This window comes from Tetrao urogallus, assembly GCF_951394365.1.
Source record: "Tetrao urogallus genome assembly, chromosome: Z".
Lineage (NCBI taxonomy): Eukaryota > Metazoa > Chordata > Aves > Galliformes > Phasianidae > Tetrao > Tetrao urogallus.
The window spans coordinates 40,215,205-40,236,053 of NC_136816.1; the positions used below are offsets into that span (position 1 = coordinate 40,215,205).

At 38.6% G+C, this 20,849-nt stretch overlaps 1 protein-coding gene across 5 annotated transcripts in view; it reads left to right on the forward strand.

Annotated features, from left to right (window-relative positions):
- The window catches only part of TRPM3 (transient receptor potential cation channel subfamily M member 3), a gene marked incomplete at both ends in the record, with an annotated part of 364,749 nt that overhangs the window by 302,099 nt on the left and 41,801 nt on the right, over window positions 1–20,849 (forward strand). For 2 of the 5 annotated variants that reach the window (XM_079548514.1, XM_079548516.1), the window contains 7 exons: window positions 6,695–6,795; window positions 8,525–8,659; window positions 10,348–10,398; window positions 16,276–16,311; window positions 16,454–16,594; window positions 17,975–18,004; window positions 20,147–20,436. In XM_079548514.1, coding sequence (XP_079404640.1) covers window positions 6,695–6,795; window positions 8,525–8,659; window positions 10,348–10,398; window positions 16,276–16,311; window positions 16,454–16,594; window positions 17,975–18,004; window positions 20,147–20,436 — 784 coding nt within the window. The remainder of the gene's footprint in view (window positions 1–6,694; window positions 6,796–8,524; window positions 8,660–10,347; window positions 10,399–16,275; window positions 16,312–16,453; window positions 16,595–17,974; window positions 18,005–20,146; window positions 20,437–20,849) is intronic. The other 3 variants (XM_079548517.1, XM_079548515.1, XM_079548518.1) reach the window with 3 other exon arrangements.

Consider the following 20,849-nt stretch of genomic DNA (forward strand, 5'->3'; position numbering starts at 1 on the left):
CAGTTTCTTCCAGTGAAAGCTGTAAAAAGTTGTATGAAAAGAAGGAGAGAAGGCCTGAATAATTTTCACCTAACGAGGGGAAAGATTATTTTACCTTTCTCACAATTTTTAATCCCATTTCTAAAATTGTACTTCAAACATTTAACTCAAAATTCTAAATGGGAGGAGTAAACAAGAACCATCCACCTTAAAAATATAATTGCAAACTGATAGATACAACCACAGAAATAAACTTAAATGATTTTAATGCAGCAGCTTCTATTTCTCTAGGCTTCAATAGTATAATTTTCTCCTCTTTGTTCATTTTGATCAAGATATCAGTGTTTGGCCTGCAAGTAACATAACTATTTTGCTGCTACCCTGTAGTAACATGTTTTAGCCATCTGCGTAGTTAAATCTCAAGGCACTTTTGATATCTTGACACAGAAGCTAAAACAAGGTGAAGGAAGGAAAAACAAACTAATGTAACAAACTAATTCGAATCAAGGAACAAGAATTGTATCCATCACCAAATTTGTCTTTTCCACCACTGGAAATGTTTTAATTGTAGATTTCATCTTTATCTTAAATATAATTTAAATATACTTTGCTATCCTCAATGTAAAGCATATTCCCTTGCCATTTGTTCTTAAGGCAATCAGTAAAACTGCTGCTTTTGATTCCTATTACATACAGATACAGATTGTATTAAAGATGTCATTCCACTTTTTCTAGGTATATTCTCAACATTTGAATCCCGGCATAAATCCCTGGAGATATTTTACCACCTTGAAAGCAGTCTTCCAGGAATCTGAAAGAAAAACATCACAGGCCTTGAGTGCTCTCTGTTTGAAAAATTATTTTGGCAATATTTGGATGAGCAGCTGCATTAAGTTTGCATTCTGGGCCTGAGACTGGTTTTCTCTTACCTGTTGCATCCATGTTGCTAGTGACTGGTCCCTTCTCCTCCTCAGTAAAACCAACAAACAAACAAACCAACCTTGTTCTGTCTTCATAATAGCAATGCAAGACATCTTAGGAAACTTATGTTATCTCAGAAGGAGCCTGGACATGTATAAGAGATGTTGACTCCTTCTTTGATATTTGCCTGCATTGATTTTGTAATCTGCTGATGGCAATAGCATCTTGCTTAAGTTAGTGTAACTAGAATTCCTGCCTCCTCTTCTCTGCTCATCAACACCTTCTGGTATTGGAGTTACTCAAAGAAGATTGTGTATCTCAGATTCCACTTCATATTTTGTTAATGTGAGTTTCTGATCACAGGGAATAAAAGTCCATAAAACTTTTTAATTCCAGAACCATCAGAAAAGGGTGCATGAAACTGGTGTGTGATTATTTGTTCTTTCCTCACAGTCTGATGAGGATTTTGCAATTCTTGACAGCTGTTATGTCCATGACACACACCAGTTTAATACTGATCCCACTCTGAGAAATTTGTTCAGGGAATAGGAGGAGGACAAAGACTGGGAAGCACATAATATCATTTCCTGCTTACTGTGTAAAATATACAATAAGCAAATATTCTCTTTAAATCTGACTCAGGCACACTGCCAAGGCAGGAATTCTCTTGGCCCAGATTTTCCACAAGCCCCAGACTCTGAACTAAATATGTGAGATTATTTCCTTGTTTGTTTTTGTGAGTCACTTGTTTAATCTTGTCAGCAGATCTCTCTTTCTTGGAAGTGAACTCCAGTAAGCCAGAGAATGGCATGCAAACCGATTATCAATTTATATTGCATAGATGTCACAACAGCATATGGTTTGTGAATTCCTCCTCCTTTTTTTTTTTTTTTTTCATTTAGAAAGACATGCAAATGTGGGAAGTAAATTTCTGATTGCATGATTTTGTAGCAAGTGTATTTATTGATGCAACTTAACTGCTTGTGCTATCTTGAGCAGTTGGAACTCAAACAGCAGTGTATTTTGGCCTGCTAATTGAGCAGAAAGTGTATGAGAGGGAACTTAAAGGCAGCATATGTAGGAGTGCTGAAATATCTGTGCTGTGAAAGGGCATCAAAGATCCCGATCCATGAGACTGTTGCAATGACTGAAGCATACCTCTCATATTTCAGCATGTGCTCCAGAACCCTTCTCATTGCGATCGTTAATATCAGAAAAGAGGTGTTTTGTGGTATACATATGTAACTTTCTGAGATAAGCCTTTTAGACTAATGCAGAGCTGATGTCTTCAGATGCCTTAAGCCTGTGAATAAGTCATGATTCATGGTCACTGAGCAGCCATTATAGGGTCTTGGAAGATTGTATGATAGTCTGTTAACCGTGAAATCTCTGACACAGAAAGATTAATGTTACCTCAGTCCAGTATGTTTCAGAGTCAGGCCAAATGTCTGGTTACTGCCCCCACAGTTATTCTTGCTATCAGCTTTGTTACTGCCAATTGATTTGCTAAATTTCAGGAAGGTGCTGTCACAAAAGCAGCCCTTTCTTCAAAGATGTTGGTGTCTGTGTGACAGAAGACAATTTAAGACCTGCCAAGATGCAGAGCAGAAAGCTAATTTGGGTTGCTATACCCCCTAGTCTACTTCTTTTCTTTAAATGATGGTTCAAAGAGGGTACTGATGTGCTTAAAAGCTTTGTAGAAGTGAATCTCCAACAGCCGTATCTGCCAATATAGGTAAGTTTTATGCCTCTTCAACTTTTTAGATTCCTGACGACTAAGCATCTTAGACCATAGCTAGAGAATTCATCAGTGCTTTTACATTGGTCACAGCAAATCTTGGCTGGTGTGCATTGTTCTGTATTGCTTCAGTAATCTGGGGTCTTGCAAAGGCATAATGCTCACGTTCTGGCCTGTATCCTAGCTCATCTAGGATGCACATTGAAGTCTATAGTCCCAAGTTTACCATCAACATGTATGACATTTTGGTCTGAGATGTTGGACAGATTATCTGATGTGAATGGAGTTTTCACTAGAATGATCTGTCTTAGATGACTGCCTAAGAGCGTGAAGTTAACACCTGCAGGAACAGCTTTCACAGATCATTTTTTTTCATTTAATATTTCAGCATCCTTGCATTTTCCAGCATGTAACTGTATTCAGCAAAATATACATCCAAATAAAATAGTACCACATCAATCCACTGTATCTCAAATTGAATTTTATTTCTGGGAATACATGAAGGGAAGAAAGACTCTTCTGCAGTTATTATTCCTGTTGTCTAAAGCACTCTTTTGAAGAAGATAACTTTTGCTCAACCAGACATCAGAATTGAATAAATATTACATAGATGTTAGTCATAGATTGACTAAAATCTTGTTTAATGCAATAAATATGCTATCGTAATTAAAATAAGAGAACAGAACTAGACAAAGTCTGTTTTCTTTTAAAAAGAAAACACTCTTAAAGTCTTATGAGATAAGAATAAACAAATGTGGGGATAAGAAATGCTTATTTCTGTAATAAGACCCTAAGAATTGACTCCAGTATGACCCTCTGTTTGCAGTTTATAAGACCAGTATAGAATCATAGAATTATAGAATTGTTGTAGAAGGTTGTAAAGGATCTGCAAGATCATCATACAAGTCCAACCGTCCTCCCATCACCACTGCTACCACAAGCACTAAACCATACCTCGCAGCTCCTCATCCAGACGCCTCTTGAACACTGCCAGGGATGGCAACTCCACCACCTTCCTGGACAGGCCATTCCATAGCCTGACCACTCTCTGAGACAGAAAGCTTTTTCTTATATCTAATCTAAATTTCCCCTGACATATGTTATTTACTTTATTTTTTATTTCCTAAATGTTTTTTAGCTTTTATTTGAGTGCATTCCAGTGGTAATTATGACCAAGATGAATCTTCACAAAATCACTTTTGGAGTTCTTACTGACTCAAATCCAAGCTTTGGATCACCAAATGCAATCATGAAGATGATTGAAATGAGGCAGTATTTCAAGAAAGCACCACTCATGTTCATGCAAAAGAGTATTTCTTTTATTAGTGGAATTATTTTTACTTCTAAATGCTGGGTGGAATTTCACCTGAAATACATTCTTTCATTTGGATGAAGTCATTGGTGCATTCTGAAATAAAATCAATTGAAACAATCATCCATGGCCCATGAGGTGTTCTGAATAAACTTTTAACATCATTTATTTGATTCTCTTTCTGTGGAACACTAGTGCCACCCACACTGACCTGAAAACCATATAGGGAAAATGGAAAAACAGAGACAGGTATAAGAGTCTTTTGTCAACAAAACCTCACAGTCAGAAGGGCAGAGCCCTGTCCCATGCTCTTCAGCTTCCACTCTGATAGACTGGTTTGGACCTGAAGTACAAAATCTCCTGGAGAAACCATGTATTGTTTGACTTTTAGATCTTTCCAGTACTTTGCTGAACAGTGAAGTGAACTGCCATGGTAACTAGAAGAGTTTCATCTCTGAGATCGCACATACACCTTCTTGCTTTCTGCTCTGCGAATAGTTGGACTCTGATAAGCATTTAAGGCAATTCTGGTGAATGGCTGCCCCATTTCTCATGCTAGTTCCCCCTTCATGTGCATCAGAGGGCCCTGTGCTCATCCTGTAATTGGGTCTTTCCTAAAGCATGAAACAGTCCAGGGGTTCCTCAGCACAGACTGGGGATGGCTCCCTGCTGGGGATCAGAAGGTTCACCTGTCATCTTTGTGATTTGGTTTTAGCTTTGGCTGAAGTGGGGACATTATAAGGAGCTGCCTTTATCCTTCCCTATCCATCTGACCCACTCTCAATCCAAAATGGTTTCTAAGCCTGAAGGATTCCTGGCTACCCAGACTGTAAGCTGTAGTCAGTTTAGCAAAGTCTGAAGGTGGAACTCCCCCATCATATGTGAAGAATGGTTCCTGTTGGTGGAATCACCATGACTGCACTTGGGTTTTGGGGTTCACCCATGTGCTTCTTCCACTGCTTTCCAGAGACTTTGCTTGAGACCCTGCCGAGGTGCTCCTTTCTTGTGCAGGCATGCAGACAGGCAGGAGGAGATGAAAGGGTGTTTTGAGAGGTAGTGTTGTTTGCTTTGGAAAAAGGGAGAATATTATTTTCTCTCTATTCTAATTTTTTACTATTATATCCAATTGGGGTATTTTTACCCTTTTTTTTTTTTGTTTTGTTTTGTTTTTATATATATATATATAAAACTGTAGGGTCATCTTTGCCTTTCCCACAGCAAATATTATCTGTTTTTTAATGCTGTATGTTACTTGCATAAGAAACTTAGGAAAGTTTGGATGTCATTGACATCACCTGTAAGAATTTTTGACTGTACTATAATATAAAGCAACAAGAAGCTGAGTCTTAACCAAAGGATGTTCATGTCCCTTCTTGATCAGAGAACAGTGTTTTACTGTCTTCACTGCCTTCATTTTTATTTATCTTTCTGCTCTTGCATCACTTGCCTTCTTATCAGAGCTCATTTGTGTAATAAAATGCAAATGATCTATGTACCAAATAGTTCTTTCAAGTATTGCAAAGTATTTAGCAAAGTGAACTGGCTGAAAAGTTATGAGCTAGGAAATTAAAGTGTAGGCTAAGATTCCGTGGGGTCTGCTGAACTGATCTTACATTGAGGATTTCAGCAGTTGGCTCATAATGCTATATATTTTCTATGCCTCTATTTCAGTCCTCTTTCTGCTGGAACAGTGCATGATTTTGAATAGTACTGAAATGTGGACAGAACTGCTTTGAAGTAATGAAAAGCTCCTGTTTGTCCTCTCTCAATAAGGACCATTTGTCAGCATAAAATGTAATGGAATCAAGAGAAAGGTGGAGTTATTACACCTTTAAGAAATGAGCCTGTCACCTAATCTCTCTGAGCCTAGGTAGTTAAAGTGGAAGGGCGCCTTATTTATTCAGTTGATCAGTTCACTCAGGCCAGCTCTCACGGTGACACTGAAGCACAAATACTGCTTTATTGTTACAAATCAGTTAATAACATTGAAATCCTTAGTGAAACAGTAAAAAAACACAGCAGGACAGGGAAGTCCCACAGTGTCCATCAAAACTAAGGGGAAAACATGCACTCCCACAAACAAATGACTCCAAGCCCATCTGCATAGATTCCTAATTATTGGTGATGTGTTATACCTTGACAGCAGCTCTATTGAGTGGGGTTTCTTTTACAAGAATATCACGTGGGTGAAGGGAAATTTGTCCCACCAGGATTCCAAGGTCCAAACTGAGGAGGAATTCCTATGTTTATACAGGCAGGGATGCATAAAAGAGGTGCATAAATTGCATGTTTATTTAAACTGGTTTGGTCTGTGTGATTTCAACTTTCCAGTAACTGCTTGATGTGAGTGTGTGCCTGTGTACATCTGTGGGTGTAGGTGTGTATGTGTATTGCTATATCAGGTCAGTATCCCTCCAGGCTTCTTCTCTGGCTTCCCAACCGAGATGAGAAAAACCAGTTCGCTACACCACAAACATAAATTCTCAAGGGGATTGCTGGAACTTATTAGCATCTATGAGACAGTCTGAGAAACATAGATTTAGATGTGAGAATAGGGATTTAATTCCAGGGATAATGGGAAGTTTGGCTTTATTTTAATATGAGATCAGTTGCAGAAGTGACTTGGACATCTGTGAGAATTCTGATTTAATGGAATTACCAAGGTGGCATTTGGCTGTGTCTAAAATGTGTCTTGTTTCTTTTGTCTCCTCCTTTCCTCCCCACACTTCCTTCTGTATACACAGGAGCTAACGCATCTGCTCCCGACCAGCTGAGCCTGGCTTTAGCCTGGAACAGAGTAGACATCGCTCGCAGTCAGATCTTCATTTACGGGCAGCAGTGGCCGGTATAGTATAGTATATACATGCAGCATCTTCTACGGAAAACACCTTAAACCTTGCATAACATTAAGTCCATTCTTATGGCATTGGTGGTTTTAAGACAGTTTGAATTATGTTGAATCATGTTCCCAATCAAACACAAAGTTCCCAAACACAGCAATGGACAAAGTTGCAGACATTTTAATGCATTCATTCAAGGCAATGGTGACACCTAATGATACCTCAACACTGACACCTATAGAAAAACAGGAAACAACACATTGATACTACTAAGAAATCATTCTGCAAGCTGAGAAAAACAAGTATCCATTAACAATCATGTTAAATTATCAGGCTGTAAACTAAAATCTCTGCTCTTCATCCTATAGTCTTTTCACTTAAAAATGCTGAAGTTGATGATGAGCAGACATCAAAAAGGTGCTGCAGAGGTGTGGTAAGTCATCACATGGAATGTGAGCACGGGAAGTGGCATTACCACAGGAGAGCTGTGGCTTCTGAGCCAGTGTTAATACTGTGCCTAGTGCTGCTCTGCCTGATCTGCCTGCTTCTCAACTGTCCTATCCTCTGCTCCAGCTACCAGCTGTGGGGAGAGGTCCACGGCTGACACTGTCCAAGAACTCTAGAAATGCCATAAAAAGAGGGGATGTTGAACTTTGTGGGGGGAAGTGGAGGAGCATTCTCTGGTGTCATACCTTCCAACTTGTGATGCAGTTTTTACAGTGGTAAAAGTCACCCAGCAAAACCAAGTTGACCCTGTCTTCACCCTTAAAACCCACATCTTCATTCAGAAGTTTTTGTTAGATCAGTTTTCATTACTGTGACAGTTGTTTTGTCACTGTCATGAAAATTCATATCCTATTTTTACACAAGCATTTGCATTTCCTCACAAGAAAATTATAATAAGGAAATATCTTCTGTTTAAATGTCTGTATTATATAGTTTCTAATGGTTGCTGCCCCTGAAGTCTAGTTTTAAAGACATTTACCTTTTCAGTTATGGAGTAAATAAGACTTTTTCCCTTACTTTCAATACTCAGCACAAGCATGCAACACAACATAGCAGAGATTTAAATGGTATTAAGCTGTTCCTTATCCTTATTGCTACATCATAGCAAAAAATTGTATAAATACTGCAAGTTGCAGTCATTTTGGAAGCCAGAAGTTGGAAGCATAAAGTATGCTCTCATCCCTCCATCTCTCCTTAAACTGAAAGAGATGTAAAAGGAGAGGTTATGCATAAGAAGACCTCTTGCATTTAGACCTTCAAATGAAATGCTATTTGTGAAATTATTTCAATTTCCTGGATGTCAAAGTTTATCTGAGTTTCAACATCACAAGCTGAGGAAAAAGTAAAAACAGAATTACAGTGTGTATTTTTGTACATGACAGATATAGTCAATGTAAAAATAATTTTTTTCAGGAAAGCAAGATATTAGGATGATAATAAGATAGTGAGTAGCGTGGAAGTGTCATCATTAGTCTCATATGTTTCAGTTCCTTTGTCCAAACGTATTTCCTAAAGCACGTTCATCTTAATGGTCTGACACTCATTTCCAGAATGCTGCCCTGAATCTGAAAAACCAATATAGGCTAAAATTGTGATTATCTTATTCTCAGCACAGTAAATAAATCCTCAGAATTCTGTAAGGTTTGCCTGCTTGTGCCAGGGTGTCAGGAAAGCAGGGTATGGTGTGTGGTGCCCAGGAACACCCTGAATTAATCACTTGCTTTGCAGGTGGGCTCCCTTGAGCAAGCAATGCTGGATGCACTGGTGTTGGACAGAGTGGATTTTGTGAAATTACTCATAGAAAATGGAGTAAGCATGCATCGTTTTCTCACCATCTCCCGACTAGAGGAATTGTACAATACGGTAGGCCAACATAAGGCAATTTTCTCTCTCTATATTCATTTTTCTACCTCCCACTCATATAACAAGGCATCCAGTATCTGATGCAAAATACTTTTTTGTGTGTGAGAAGTCCACATTGCCTCTTAGCTTTGTCTCTCACATAATGAAACGCAGTGTCATTTGCCCACATAATCTGTTGTATGTACTTCATGAACTTGAATTAAACTTCACACAGTATTGACTGATTTCTGGTCATTGTAATTCCAATAGAGTGAACCTCAGGTTTAGGCAGGTTGCATTGTCTGGAAGACAGTAACTAGTAAGCTGGGACCTGTATGATGTACGTGACTCCTGAAGATATAAGCCCCTTTGGTTTCAGAAATCTTGCAAACATTTATCAAACTCAGACACTAGAAAACAGTTAGAAGTAAACTTCCTGTGATAACATTCTGAATTTATAGGTGAAACATGATGATTTCAGGAGGGCCAAGTGCCTTTACAGTACAGGATTTCCATGTGTTTTTGTAGAATATTCCAAAAATTATAGTTTTGACTTTTAAAAATTTGTTTCCAAGTTTTATCTCTGCCTTTAAGATAAATACAGAAGTATTTACTTATAAGTATTAGAACTTCTGATATTTCAACTCCAGAGCAAATTCTGACATTCAGATCTTAATTGCCTTCTGAAAGAAACCAGAGTTTGAATTGGCACAGTGGTATGAAAAAAATTCTTCAAGTGTTGCCTAATTTTTGGGATTCTGAGTTCTGCCTGTGAGAAGGAGGTGGTGGTACAGTGTATAGGCCTTTACAAAACATTTTGTTTTACCAGTACTTTTCGAAGCCCTGTCACTGTAAGCTGCCACAATGGGTTTTACCCAGAAATGTTTTATATTGATGGTGACCAGAAATCAGTCTTTCAAAAATATCAAATATGAGAAGAATTCATTAAATCTGTGCAAAATATGGAGGAATAAATAACTGTGTCAACCTACAGCGAGATCGTCCCATCCAATCTTTGATTATCTTAAAATTTGTCAGATAACATCTATGTATTAAGAATAGAAAGCCTTTGAGCATTCTTGTTAGAGATGACCCCTGTGGTGCTTGCAACAAAATGAGATGCTACACTGAGTAAATCTGAAGAAAGCCTGAAGTTCAACATCTTAAATAAGATCTTTTAGAATAAATTTATATGGTGACTCATAGATGATCTGTCAAAGCCAAGGAGGCCTCCAATTAGAGTCCCAGAAAATATCAGGAATACTCAAAAACACAACTGAAATGAGTTTTTTTCTCCATACAACATACAATTAAAATTGTGGGAGTAATTCTTACTCAAGGCCAAGAGCTCACTGGAAGTGGAGATGCTGAGCAGAGGAAGCCTGAATCATGACCTGCTGTTCTTCCTTCCAGTCCTTCATAGAAGTTCTACACATCGTGCTAGTGCCTAAGTCTTCTATACAGGACTGTAGTTCTGAGGCAATATGACAGTTCTTGTGGTTTTCTCACAAAGAAGAAGTCAAGTGAAATACTGCTCTTGTGACTAATTTTTCAAATTCAATTAAAAATTGATGGCAGCATATTTAAAGTGTTCTCAGTTGTCTGATTTTTAAACTACTGAACCGAGGCAGCCTTTTCAGTATTTGGTTTTACATGGTCTTTGGACAGTGCAAAACTATTGTATTCTTCTGTGTGTTTGTGTTTTGCAGAGACATGGACCATCCAACACTTTATATCATCTAGTCAGGGATGTCAAAAAGGTAAGAGTCCAGTAGACGGTACGTTGGAGAGAATGTCATGATCGCTTTTTGTAGCTAGATACAGTCTCTGTATTGCATGAGCTTTCAGTCAGAACCTTCTCCTTCCCCTGCTATTACAGAATGTCATTTGTATGTACTGAATATTAACTTTTTGCATACAATGCACAATTAGCAAGTTATTAGGCTTGCTTTTGCTGTGATTTTAGATGCTTGGATTATAGTGCTTCTGCTAGCAGAGTAGTAAGCTCTTATATTTCCTGTGGATTTATGCTGTTATCTGTATTCTTCCATACCTGCAACTATCATCAGTGCTAATTTCCATGCTGTTAATTAACTTCTGAGTCTGTGAAATAGCTATTACCCCTGTGTTGGATCCTAGTTTGTTGAAATGGTTCTTTGTTCTGTGTTGTGTGCTATGATGTAGCCATCTTCCTGAGAAGAAACATAGTGAAAGAGATAGCACAAGTCTCCTGTGCCCCCTTATCAAGTTAATTTTGAACATCTTAATTAATATAAAGAGCCATTAGAACTGTAGGACAGAAACTTAGGAAGGTAGAGTGACAGGGAGACTCCAAATACCTCTAGGTATTTGTTCCATGGGATTAAATGCGTTACAGCAGCAGCAACAAATTAAAATCTTCATCCTTTCAATATATGGATCAAGTAAGGAGATTGACCCTGCAACTGACCTCATCAGCCTGAATATTCTCCCTTAGCACGTGCAGATTGCAGTCTTACTCATTGCATAACTTGGACCTCAAGTCTGGCATGCTTGAAAAGGCAGATTTCTGCATGTGAGAATAGTTCAAGAGAAGACAGAAAAGAGAATGGAGAATTTTTGCAAGAGTACAGACTTTGGTGATTTCTTCTATCACTTACAGCTGACCAGAATTGAAAGAAAATAGAGTAGGGGAATGGCAATGCTTACAAAATAGTATCTCTATTAAATAATGCTACAAAATAATTAGTAGGGACATTTAAGGAAGTTCTGATGTTTTTCTTTGTTTGGTGTGTTACATGGCAGTGCTGCTGTTCACTTACATGTAGTATTTTCAGTGGCATCAAAAGATATGAAATGTCTACAGAGGAAATCAGAACTGCACATTCCCTTAGTGGGAGCAGAGAAAAGCTAGAGTGCATTTAAACTGACTGCTTCTTTTAAAGCCAAGTTAACAGACTTTTTTTGTTATTAAGCATACCGTTCTTTATGTGCCCTGATGAGTTTAAAACAAATGTCTCTTTCCTATAAAAGAGACTTTTAGAAATCCTTTCCATCTCCAGCATCACCTTTCCAAGTATTTTCTCAAAGATGTAGCAATTTCTATATTGAGTAACTTAATAATATTAATCTTTATTCAAGTCCATAATGAAAGAAATAATTTTTAAGGAGTTCTTGGGGAAAAAAGAGGCCTGAAAATAGTCCAAGATCATTACTTTTGGGTGTGCAATGATAGACACTGGCAGTAAATGTACTTACATTGTACATTAATGACGGTATTTGTCCACAGTAATTGCTAAATTTTAGATGATTGTGATATCTCTTTAAATGCACCTTTTTTTTTCAACTCTATCCACACTCAAAGCCTTCAGTAACTCCCACTATATGAAGACAACAAGCACTCATATTAGAATATAGTTAGGGGCTTTGAAAACAGTCATGCTGAGGCAGCCCTCCAGCACCTTGATTAGAGAACTGCACCTCTGTGGCCGCATTTCTCATTTGTTCTGTGAAGAAGAAACGCAATTCACTAGGAGAAGTGTGTCAGCTCACCAGAGCCCTACACCTGAGTAGTCAGATCCCTCACCAGGCAACCAAGATGTAAATCTGTCAACAGATATGACACCAGGTTAAATAAAAACACCTTCTTGCAAATAACTTCTTAATAAGCATTGCTATTTGACAGTTAAGTCACCCACTGTGCATGAAAACCACACCATGCCTCTGATGCTAATTTTTTCCTATTACATGTAAATACTGAAGCCAAATAACTAATCTGTCAGGTTTAATTACAGTATCACAGAATGGAAATACAAGACATGTAGTGTGCCACCTTGAGACAACGCTTAGAGGTCATGCATACCAAATGCCCATTATTCTTGCATCCCAATTTTAAAATCTACAGTATGCACAGAAATGTATGCTAGAGAAGTTATTTGCCTCTAAGTCCTTGCACATTTTCAAATAGAAAATGGAAGTAATATTCAAAGTACTACCTTTGTATTACATGGTTATAAAAATTAATGGAAGGATTTTTACTTTGAATGACATCCCCGTCTGCTGAGTACTGCAATGAAGTTGCACCAAGTGGCACAACAGAAGTAATTCCCACGCCCTGTTTGTGACCACGTACGTACACACACACGCACACTTCATTTTCTTTGGATTTCTACATCCAAATTGCTGTGAAGACTGCTAGCCTTGGAAGTAAATTGCAGAGGCCTGGAGAAAGACTTTTAAAGAATTTACTATAATCAAAGGGAGTAAATTTTGAATGTGTCGATAAAGCAAATCACTTTTTTATGTCTCTGCTTTGGAGAGGACTGAGTACATCTCACTTTTTAATCCTCTCAGCTCCATGGCTGCGAATCTGCCCGCATCATTTGTATCCTGACTTTTGTGATATCATCTGCGAGGGGCACAGAATTTAGCGTACGGATTGGCTTTGTTCTTCCACTGTGCAAACCGATATACCAAGAGAAAGGAGAAAGTAGTGGCAGTGCCTGAAATCCGTTTTGTAAGTGGAGGTTGCCCTCTACAGGTTGCTTAAAAAAAAAAAAAAAAAAAAAAAAACAACAAAAAAAACACTCCTTTCCTGACTGAATTAGGTAAAGAATAGCAGAAATTAACAGATGGATTCCCTTTTGTAATACAAAAATGGCACATAATAAACATATCTTGTTCTCACTGTGGGTTGACACATTTTTTTCTAAGTTCTTTATTTTGAACTGCCTCAGAATGTCTGCAGTTTCAGAGAGCTGGTAGGTGTTATACAGAATTTTGAAAGTTCCTCAGAACGCAAATTTGGAGATTTTATCCACCCAAACTGAAAATGCATGTGAACTGAATTAAGATATTATAATTGATCTATTATATTTTAAATTTGAAGTTTTACCAGGAAAATAATAATGTATAATCACTAAAAAGCTTGTCTCAGCATTAAAAGGTTAATTTATTATTAACTGTGGCACCAATCACACCCCTAAACCAACCTTCTCCTCTGTACTTCCTGACTACTCTGGCTGTTCTAGAATTAGCATATCCAAATCTTTGCTGTTCTTGGAAGTGTTCTGACCCACTTGCACCACTGAGTTTTGTATACAGGCAGCCCAAAACTATTGGAGTCACTCATAGAGTTTGCTAGTGTATCAAACATTTTGGTACATGCATAACCCCTTCCATGTATTTCTGCTCTGATTTTAGGAGATTTTTATGGTAAGGTGTTTCATGTGTTTATAGTAAGTAGGTTTAGGCACATATTCCTTTAAAGTTATTTGAAAAAACTGTGTTTTCATGCCCTTATGAAATCTTAGAAGTCATAACAACTGTATTAAGGAAGTCACACATTGCAGCTCTCTCCTGATTACTTCCACTTCTGCCAGTGCCTTGTTCTGATGAAATGCCTTAAACATTCTGGAAACTGGAGAATATTTTAGAGAAAAAAAAAAACAAACAGGGTTTAATTTTTAGATTTATCTTGAATTTTTATAGAACTGGTTAGAATACAATGACCATGTTCAAACAAGCTAATCTCAGATGCTAACCATAGTCCTCTTTGCTCCATCACACTGGCCAAGTTTAGGAAGGGGAAGTGCTGCCAAGGGACAGCACTGAAATGGAGTTGGCAGCTCACCTTTTGCCACGAGATTTGCTTGATCTTCCATCCCTTTGAATTCTAGCACACTACCAATGCCAGTGCACCACAGCATTGCTTCCCCTTTGCATCCTCAGCCTTTCAGTATGCTGCCAGAGCCTTGCAGGGCTGAAATAAGCTTTTCTCTTCCTGGCTGAAGTAGATGAGGAAGGAGAATCTTTGCATCCATTCCATCTCTTCTGCAGAGCCAGGTGCCATCTGCTTTCCATTAGTGCCTCTCTGCTCCCAATCTAATAAGCAAATTTGCAGAAAAGCTAGGCAGGCACGCAGATATTTCCAACAAGACAAGGCTGTCATAAAATTGTTCCGTGTGAATTATTAACCTTCTTCTGATGATCACATAAAAACAGCTACAGGCTTACTGTGATGTGTGCTGTATATCATTACAGAAAATGTGATTATTTTGTTAAAATGGGCTGAATTTCTTTAGCCAAAAATTACAATTTTGTAGTCCTTCTGCAATGTTGACTGTACAACTTAGTTAATTTCTTCCTAGAGTTATTTTCTCATCTTTCCAAAGCTGTCACTCGTGATTCACAGAGGGATAACTTACTTCTCTTTCCACCTTTAATTTGTAGCCACTTTTCTTGTACAATGACATATAGGACAGAGCTGTAAATCTGCAGAGTCCTTAATGAGATCTGCAGATCTTGGTGACCCATTCACACTTTTCTAAGTTGTGGCTTCTTTGCTGATGGTGAACTGCTTGCTGAACTACGAACTGTTGTCCAAATAATTCAGCACTGACTTAGAGAAGAAGGGAAATTTTACCTGAAGGCAGTCCCTTCCCATTAGCTCTCTCCTGAAACTGGATCAGAGTTTCCCTTGCAGAGTTTCCACAGGGAAACAGAAGAACAGGCAGGGTTTTATTCTGCCACCAGAGAGCTCAGGAGCACTTCACCTGCCAGGTATCTTGTCAAACCTACTGTTACTGGAGAACATAAATGCCCAGTTGATTCAGAAGCAGACTTGGGCCAAGATGCAGGAAGAGGCAATCTGTTATTGAGGTATTTTTCAGAGCTTAGCAAGCCATGTATATATGACAACTTATAACTTTAGTGTTGCTGTTTCTAGGCTTGACAGTAAAAAGAGGGATGGTTATGTGCAAGGCAATTCACAGAGTGAGGGCAATAGGACATAGATATATTTACAGTTTTTTTTCCCTTCAAAAATAAAGGTGCATGCCAAAGTCACTGGATATTCATATTCTACTTGATAGAAAGGAACAGAAACTGGAGAGTGAGCAGATGGACATATTTTGCAAAATCCTGCTAATGACTCTTGCCACAATCACAGTTCTCCCTTACGGGACACAACTCTCTGGCAATGCTGAAAATTAGGTAGCAGAGTTACTGTACATGGAAGAGTTTCCAGTAAAATACCCTGGGATTTCAAGGAGGGCTCATCTAGGAAACCTGCTAGGCATATACTTTTCTTCTCAACCAAAACCCCAAGGAATTAACTAGAGATGTTTTACTTTTTCCAATTTTCGTGACTTATCTTCGTATATACAGGTGCTTTCCTTGTGTGAAACTGTGAAATTTAAGCAGAGATATTAGTCTATTTGTACATAATTCCCAGAAGAAATGTGTAATTCCTCTAGAGTAGTTAACAAGTCTCTTCTCCTCCATCTTTTTTTCCTGGAATGTGGAGGATGGGAAGGTCACTTGCAAGAGCTGCTTTCTTGTGAACAATCAATATCACATGATGTCACTTCACAGTGGCTCAGCAGTGCAGAGGAGGCAAAGCAAAGAGATGCCAGCAGAGACGAGAAATGCCAGGACAAGAGGTGTGGAGCACAGATGGTGCAGCAGAGGTGCTTTGTGACAAGACTAGAGCTCAGCAACTGTGCCTGACCTTTCCAGTGCGCTGATCCTCGTGCTTTTTGTTCTGCAGTCATGTTCCTTGTTTCCCCAGCTGAAGAATATGAGTACTGTGTACTGACATTATCTTCTGTTTCTACAAGGTCTTCACCTTCTTATTTAACTTATGTCTTCTTTCCAAGCGAGAATATCCAGGTTTAGGTTGGATCTATTTTAAGGTGAATTAATTAACCAGCATAATAATACATTCCTGTTTCTAACTATGTTAATTTATCTTATTCTAACATCATTATAAAATGCATTTAACAATGCCAACAATAATAATCTCTTTCTCCCCCACCATCCTTATTTTTGTTACAGGGAAATTTACCTCCTGATTATCGAATAAGCCTGATTGATATTGGTTTGGTGATAGAGTACCTGATGGGAGGAGCATATCGCTGCAATTACACCCGAAAGCGATTCAGAACACTGTACCACAATTTATTTGGGCCTAAGAGAGTAAGGAGCAATTGTTTGTCATTTGTATGACTGCACCTATTTGCAGCAGTTGCAGTAGTTTCTTGGATGGTTCTAGGCTTCAGAGGAAATCCACATGCGTGCACTACAGGTCGATTTCCACTACTTACTTATTTCACTGCAGTGCACTGTAGTCAATCAACTTTTTTAACGTCTAACAAAAAAAAATATTGGGTTCAGGTGTTCTGCGGCCTTGATGAGACCAGGGCATAAGGCACATTCCTCTGCCTTTGTCCAAATGTTGCGTTTGAAAGACTCAGAGTCTTTCGGTTCAATGCCACAGGATACTAACAGAGTTAGACTTGGGAAAACTTGTGTTCTGTGAGATGCATGTATTATCTTAGGACTCATCCTCTAGACTGTGGCCTGAAGCTATGAGGACAAAGAAACACATAACTGAAAACAGGCTTTACTGGCTGCATGTGACATCAGGCAAGACAGTGGGTTCATGGCAAAAATACCATTTCGCATTTTTGGAGTTTTATTGTTTGATGGATTTCAATACTTTGAAACCAAAGTAAATTTATTATCTTTCAAAAACATCAAAGGTATTTGTTGTCATCTGTAATGCCACTGATCCAATTCAGCTTGAAGCAAAGTGTGAATAACTGTTGCCAGTAAGATTTGCAGTTCTTAGCTTATTTTTGCTTCACATTTTCATTTCATGCTTCAGTTCAGATTTTAGCAACACATACCACTAAGTATCATCCTAAGACACTATAAAGAGCAACAGCTCTGTGGAATGCTTGCAGCCAAACACAGGAGAAGAGAGTTGTTTGTTTTTGTCTCACATATTCATACTTCACTATTGAGAGTAAGGATAGTAATTGTAGCTATTGGGAGAGACTTCCATGTTCCATCAGGATAATCATTTCAGTAGAGACTTCACAGATACTGGCACAACACGCAGAGCAGCTTCATAACAGTCAGTAAAGGCGTGCAAGGGAAATGGCCAAGATACTAAAGCACTCCAGAGAAATTCACTCGTGACAGTGACTCTTAGAAGTAATTCCTGCTTCCTTTCTATGAGAACAAGCCCCTAGGCAGATTGAATTTACATTAGATTCCAAATGTATGTTTTCTGTTGTTCATTTTGGTGAAATAGAGTCAAATTCAAGTTAGAGTTAAACACATGCATGTAATTAATTTATTTATATATGTGGAGTATATTAAATAATATTTCATTATATTGAGAGTATTTCATTATATATTATATATTGTGTATTATATACCCTATATCTTATAATTACGTGTTACATGTGTAATGTATATTATATACATATAATATATGTATACACACACAGTTGTAATTTTTCTTCACATTTCTGGGAGAAATAATATTTTTTTAACTTTTTCATACAGCCGAAAGCCCTGAAACTGCTGGGAATGGAGGTAGGTGAACCTGTGATAAATCTTAATGTATTTTCTTTCTTTGACATACCCGAGTTAAATAAAGATAATTTTTAGGTATGCTGTAATGAAAGCACCCATAGCTGCTTTCAAATTGTGAAGAAGATTTGTGCCACACTGGTTGTGTTTTTCATCCAGATAACTTGATTATGCAAGGCTTGGATTTAGAAATATTTCTTAAAAGAACTCTAGCCGGTAGACAAAAGAAAAGAAGGCTCTGCCCCCTCTGTGGATCAGTTTTTTTCTTGTGAAGATTAAACAAATTGTTACAGTCTGTTAGCCTGTGCCACATTTCAGATCACTAGGTAGCTTAAAAAGGATTTCAGAGCTGTTGAATGAGACGGAAATCTTTACATGGGCCAAATTTTCATCAGTTTTATTGGCAGTTCTAAGTATCTGATGGTTCAGAGATTGCAGTATTTTCTCATTTGTTTATTTTGTACTATTACTCATTTTGCTGTCTGCAGGTGTGGCACAGAACAGGTCAGCTTGTTTAATAAAAACTGCCTAAAATCATAGTCATAGAATGGCTTAGGTTGGAAGGGATCTTAAAGATCACCCAGTTCCAACTCCCTTCCATGGGCAGGGCTGCCCCCCAGCCCAGCTGCCCAGGGGCCCATTCAACCTGTCCTTGAGCAGATCCAGGGATGGGGCACCACGGCTTCTCTGGGCAGCTGTGCCAGGGCCTCACACCTCTGAGTAAAGAATTTTCTCCTGCTAACCTAATCTTACCCTCTTTTAGTTTAAAATCATTCCCCCTGCTATTGCTTTTGGACACTGTAAAAAATCTCTCCTTTCCTACTTAAAACCTCCCTTCGAGTACTGAAAGGCCACAGCGAGGGCTCACCGAGCCTTCTCTTCTCCAAGCTAAACAAGCACAAGTCCCTCAATTTTTTTTCTTAAGACGGGTACTACAGCCCTCTGATCATCTTAGTGGCCCTCCTCTGGACCCTTCAAACAGCTCTACATTCTTCCAGTGTTGGCAACTCCAGGCCTGCACACAGTGCTCCAGGTGGGGCCTCACAAGGGCAGAACAGAAGGGGAAAATGACTCCCTTCACCCTGCTGGCCACTTCTTTTTTGATGCAGCCCAGGATGCAGTGGGCCTGTCAGGGTGCAAGTGCACACTGCTGGCTCACATCAAGCTTTTCATCTACCAGAACCCTGAGTCCTTCATACAGCTGCTCTCAAGGAATTCTTCTGCCATCCTGTAGGCAGACATATCTGGGATTGCCCCTACCCAAGTGCAACACCCTAGGCTTTTGAACCTTTTAAAACCTTATTAGGTTCATATGAGAGCACTTCTCAAGCTTGCCAAGGTTCCTCTGAATTGCATCCCTTCCTTCTGCTATATCAACTGCACTGCTCTGCTCGGTGTCATCAAATTTGCTGAGGCTACACTCAATCTAACTGTCTAAGTCACTGGTAAAGATGTTGAAGACTTCAGTCCCACTTGTGACCAGCCTCCATCTAGGCACAGAGCCACAACCCTCTGTCTATAACCATCTAACAAATTCTTTATCCACTGAATGGTCCAATTTGGCTAAAATGTGATAGAAACAAAAGCATAAAGTCTGGTTGTGAAAACAAAGTAGAACTGGAGAAAGAAGGGGCAAACATGTAGTAGAAATATAAAATGGGAGTGTTGCAAGGTGATTCTGACTCTACTGAGAAAATAAAGTGAAAAAATACTAGGAATAAGTAGGAAGTTCTAAGAAGATGAGAGCATCCCTTGGATGTGTATTGTCCAGAGGAGGAACAGGGTGGATGTATTACAATGTTGTAACTGAAGTGAGTGCTTAACTTTATTTTAATTGTGGCTGTTTCAAAATGTCTCTGGGCATTGTTCAATGGTGCTTAATGTTCTCAGGAAGTAAGGGCAGTTCAGAGTCCAAAGTTCTTTTTCCCTGAGTTTAGGTATAGGATTATTGGCTTCTTAGTTATTGTACATGAAACTGTACTTATAGCCTTTGTTTTATGTTGTTGAATTTTTTATCCAAAAAAAAAGCTGAAGGGATTGCATTGCAGGTAGTGCATTTGACATCTCTTGTACTGACTCCAAAATATTGTGTGCATAGATTGAATTCCTTCCCTGAGGAAAAAAATTTCTTTGCAATTGTCACAGGATGATGTCCCTTTACGACGAGGGAGGAAAACAACTAAGAAAAGAGAAGAAGAAGTTGATATTGATTTGGATGACCCTGAGATAAATCATTTTCCCTTTCCGTTCCACGAGCTGATGGTGTGGGCAGTGCTTATGAAGCGCCAGAAGATGGCTCTCTTCTTTTGGCAACACGGAGAGGAGGCTATGGCTAAAGCACTGGTGGCCTGCAAACTCTGCAAAGCCATGGCCCATGAAGCATCAGAAAATGACATGGTGGATGACATATCCCAAGAGCTGAACCGTAATTCGAGGTAGATTTTCTTCCATGGGCACTTTCCTACATGAAGTAAAAAATAAACAAAGTGAGAGGGTGCTGATCTTGCCTTTCACTTTTAAATTGTAGGGAAAGTGCAGTCTCTTCGGAGAAAGTCTAATTGATTTTCAAGCAACCTATCTGCAAAAGATGCAGTGTTGCTAGCAGTACAACTTCTTAAGTGACTATATTGCATGTTTTCTCTCTGAGTCCCCACTAGGCATTCTGTTCATCCCAAACAGAACAACTGTTGAAATTGTTCTCAGCATCATATGCTGAGAGAGGTGGTGATTAACCAACAGCTCATACTTAGTTGATCAAGCCAACATACTAAATTTCAAAGTAATTCTTTCTGATATTAAAAGTCTGAGACATTGAAAATGGTGAGAATTCAGAAAAAGATGTTGTTCA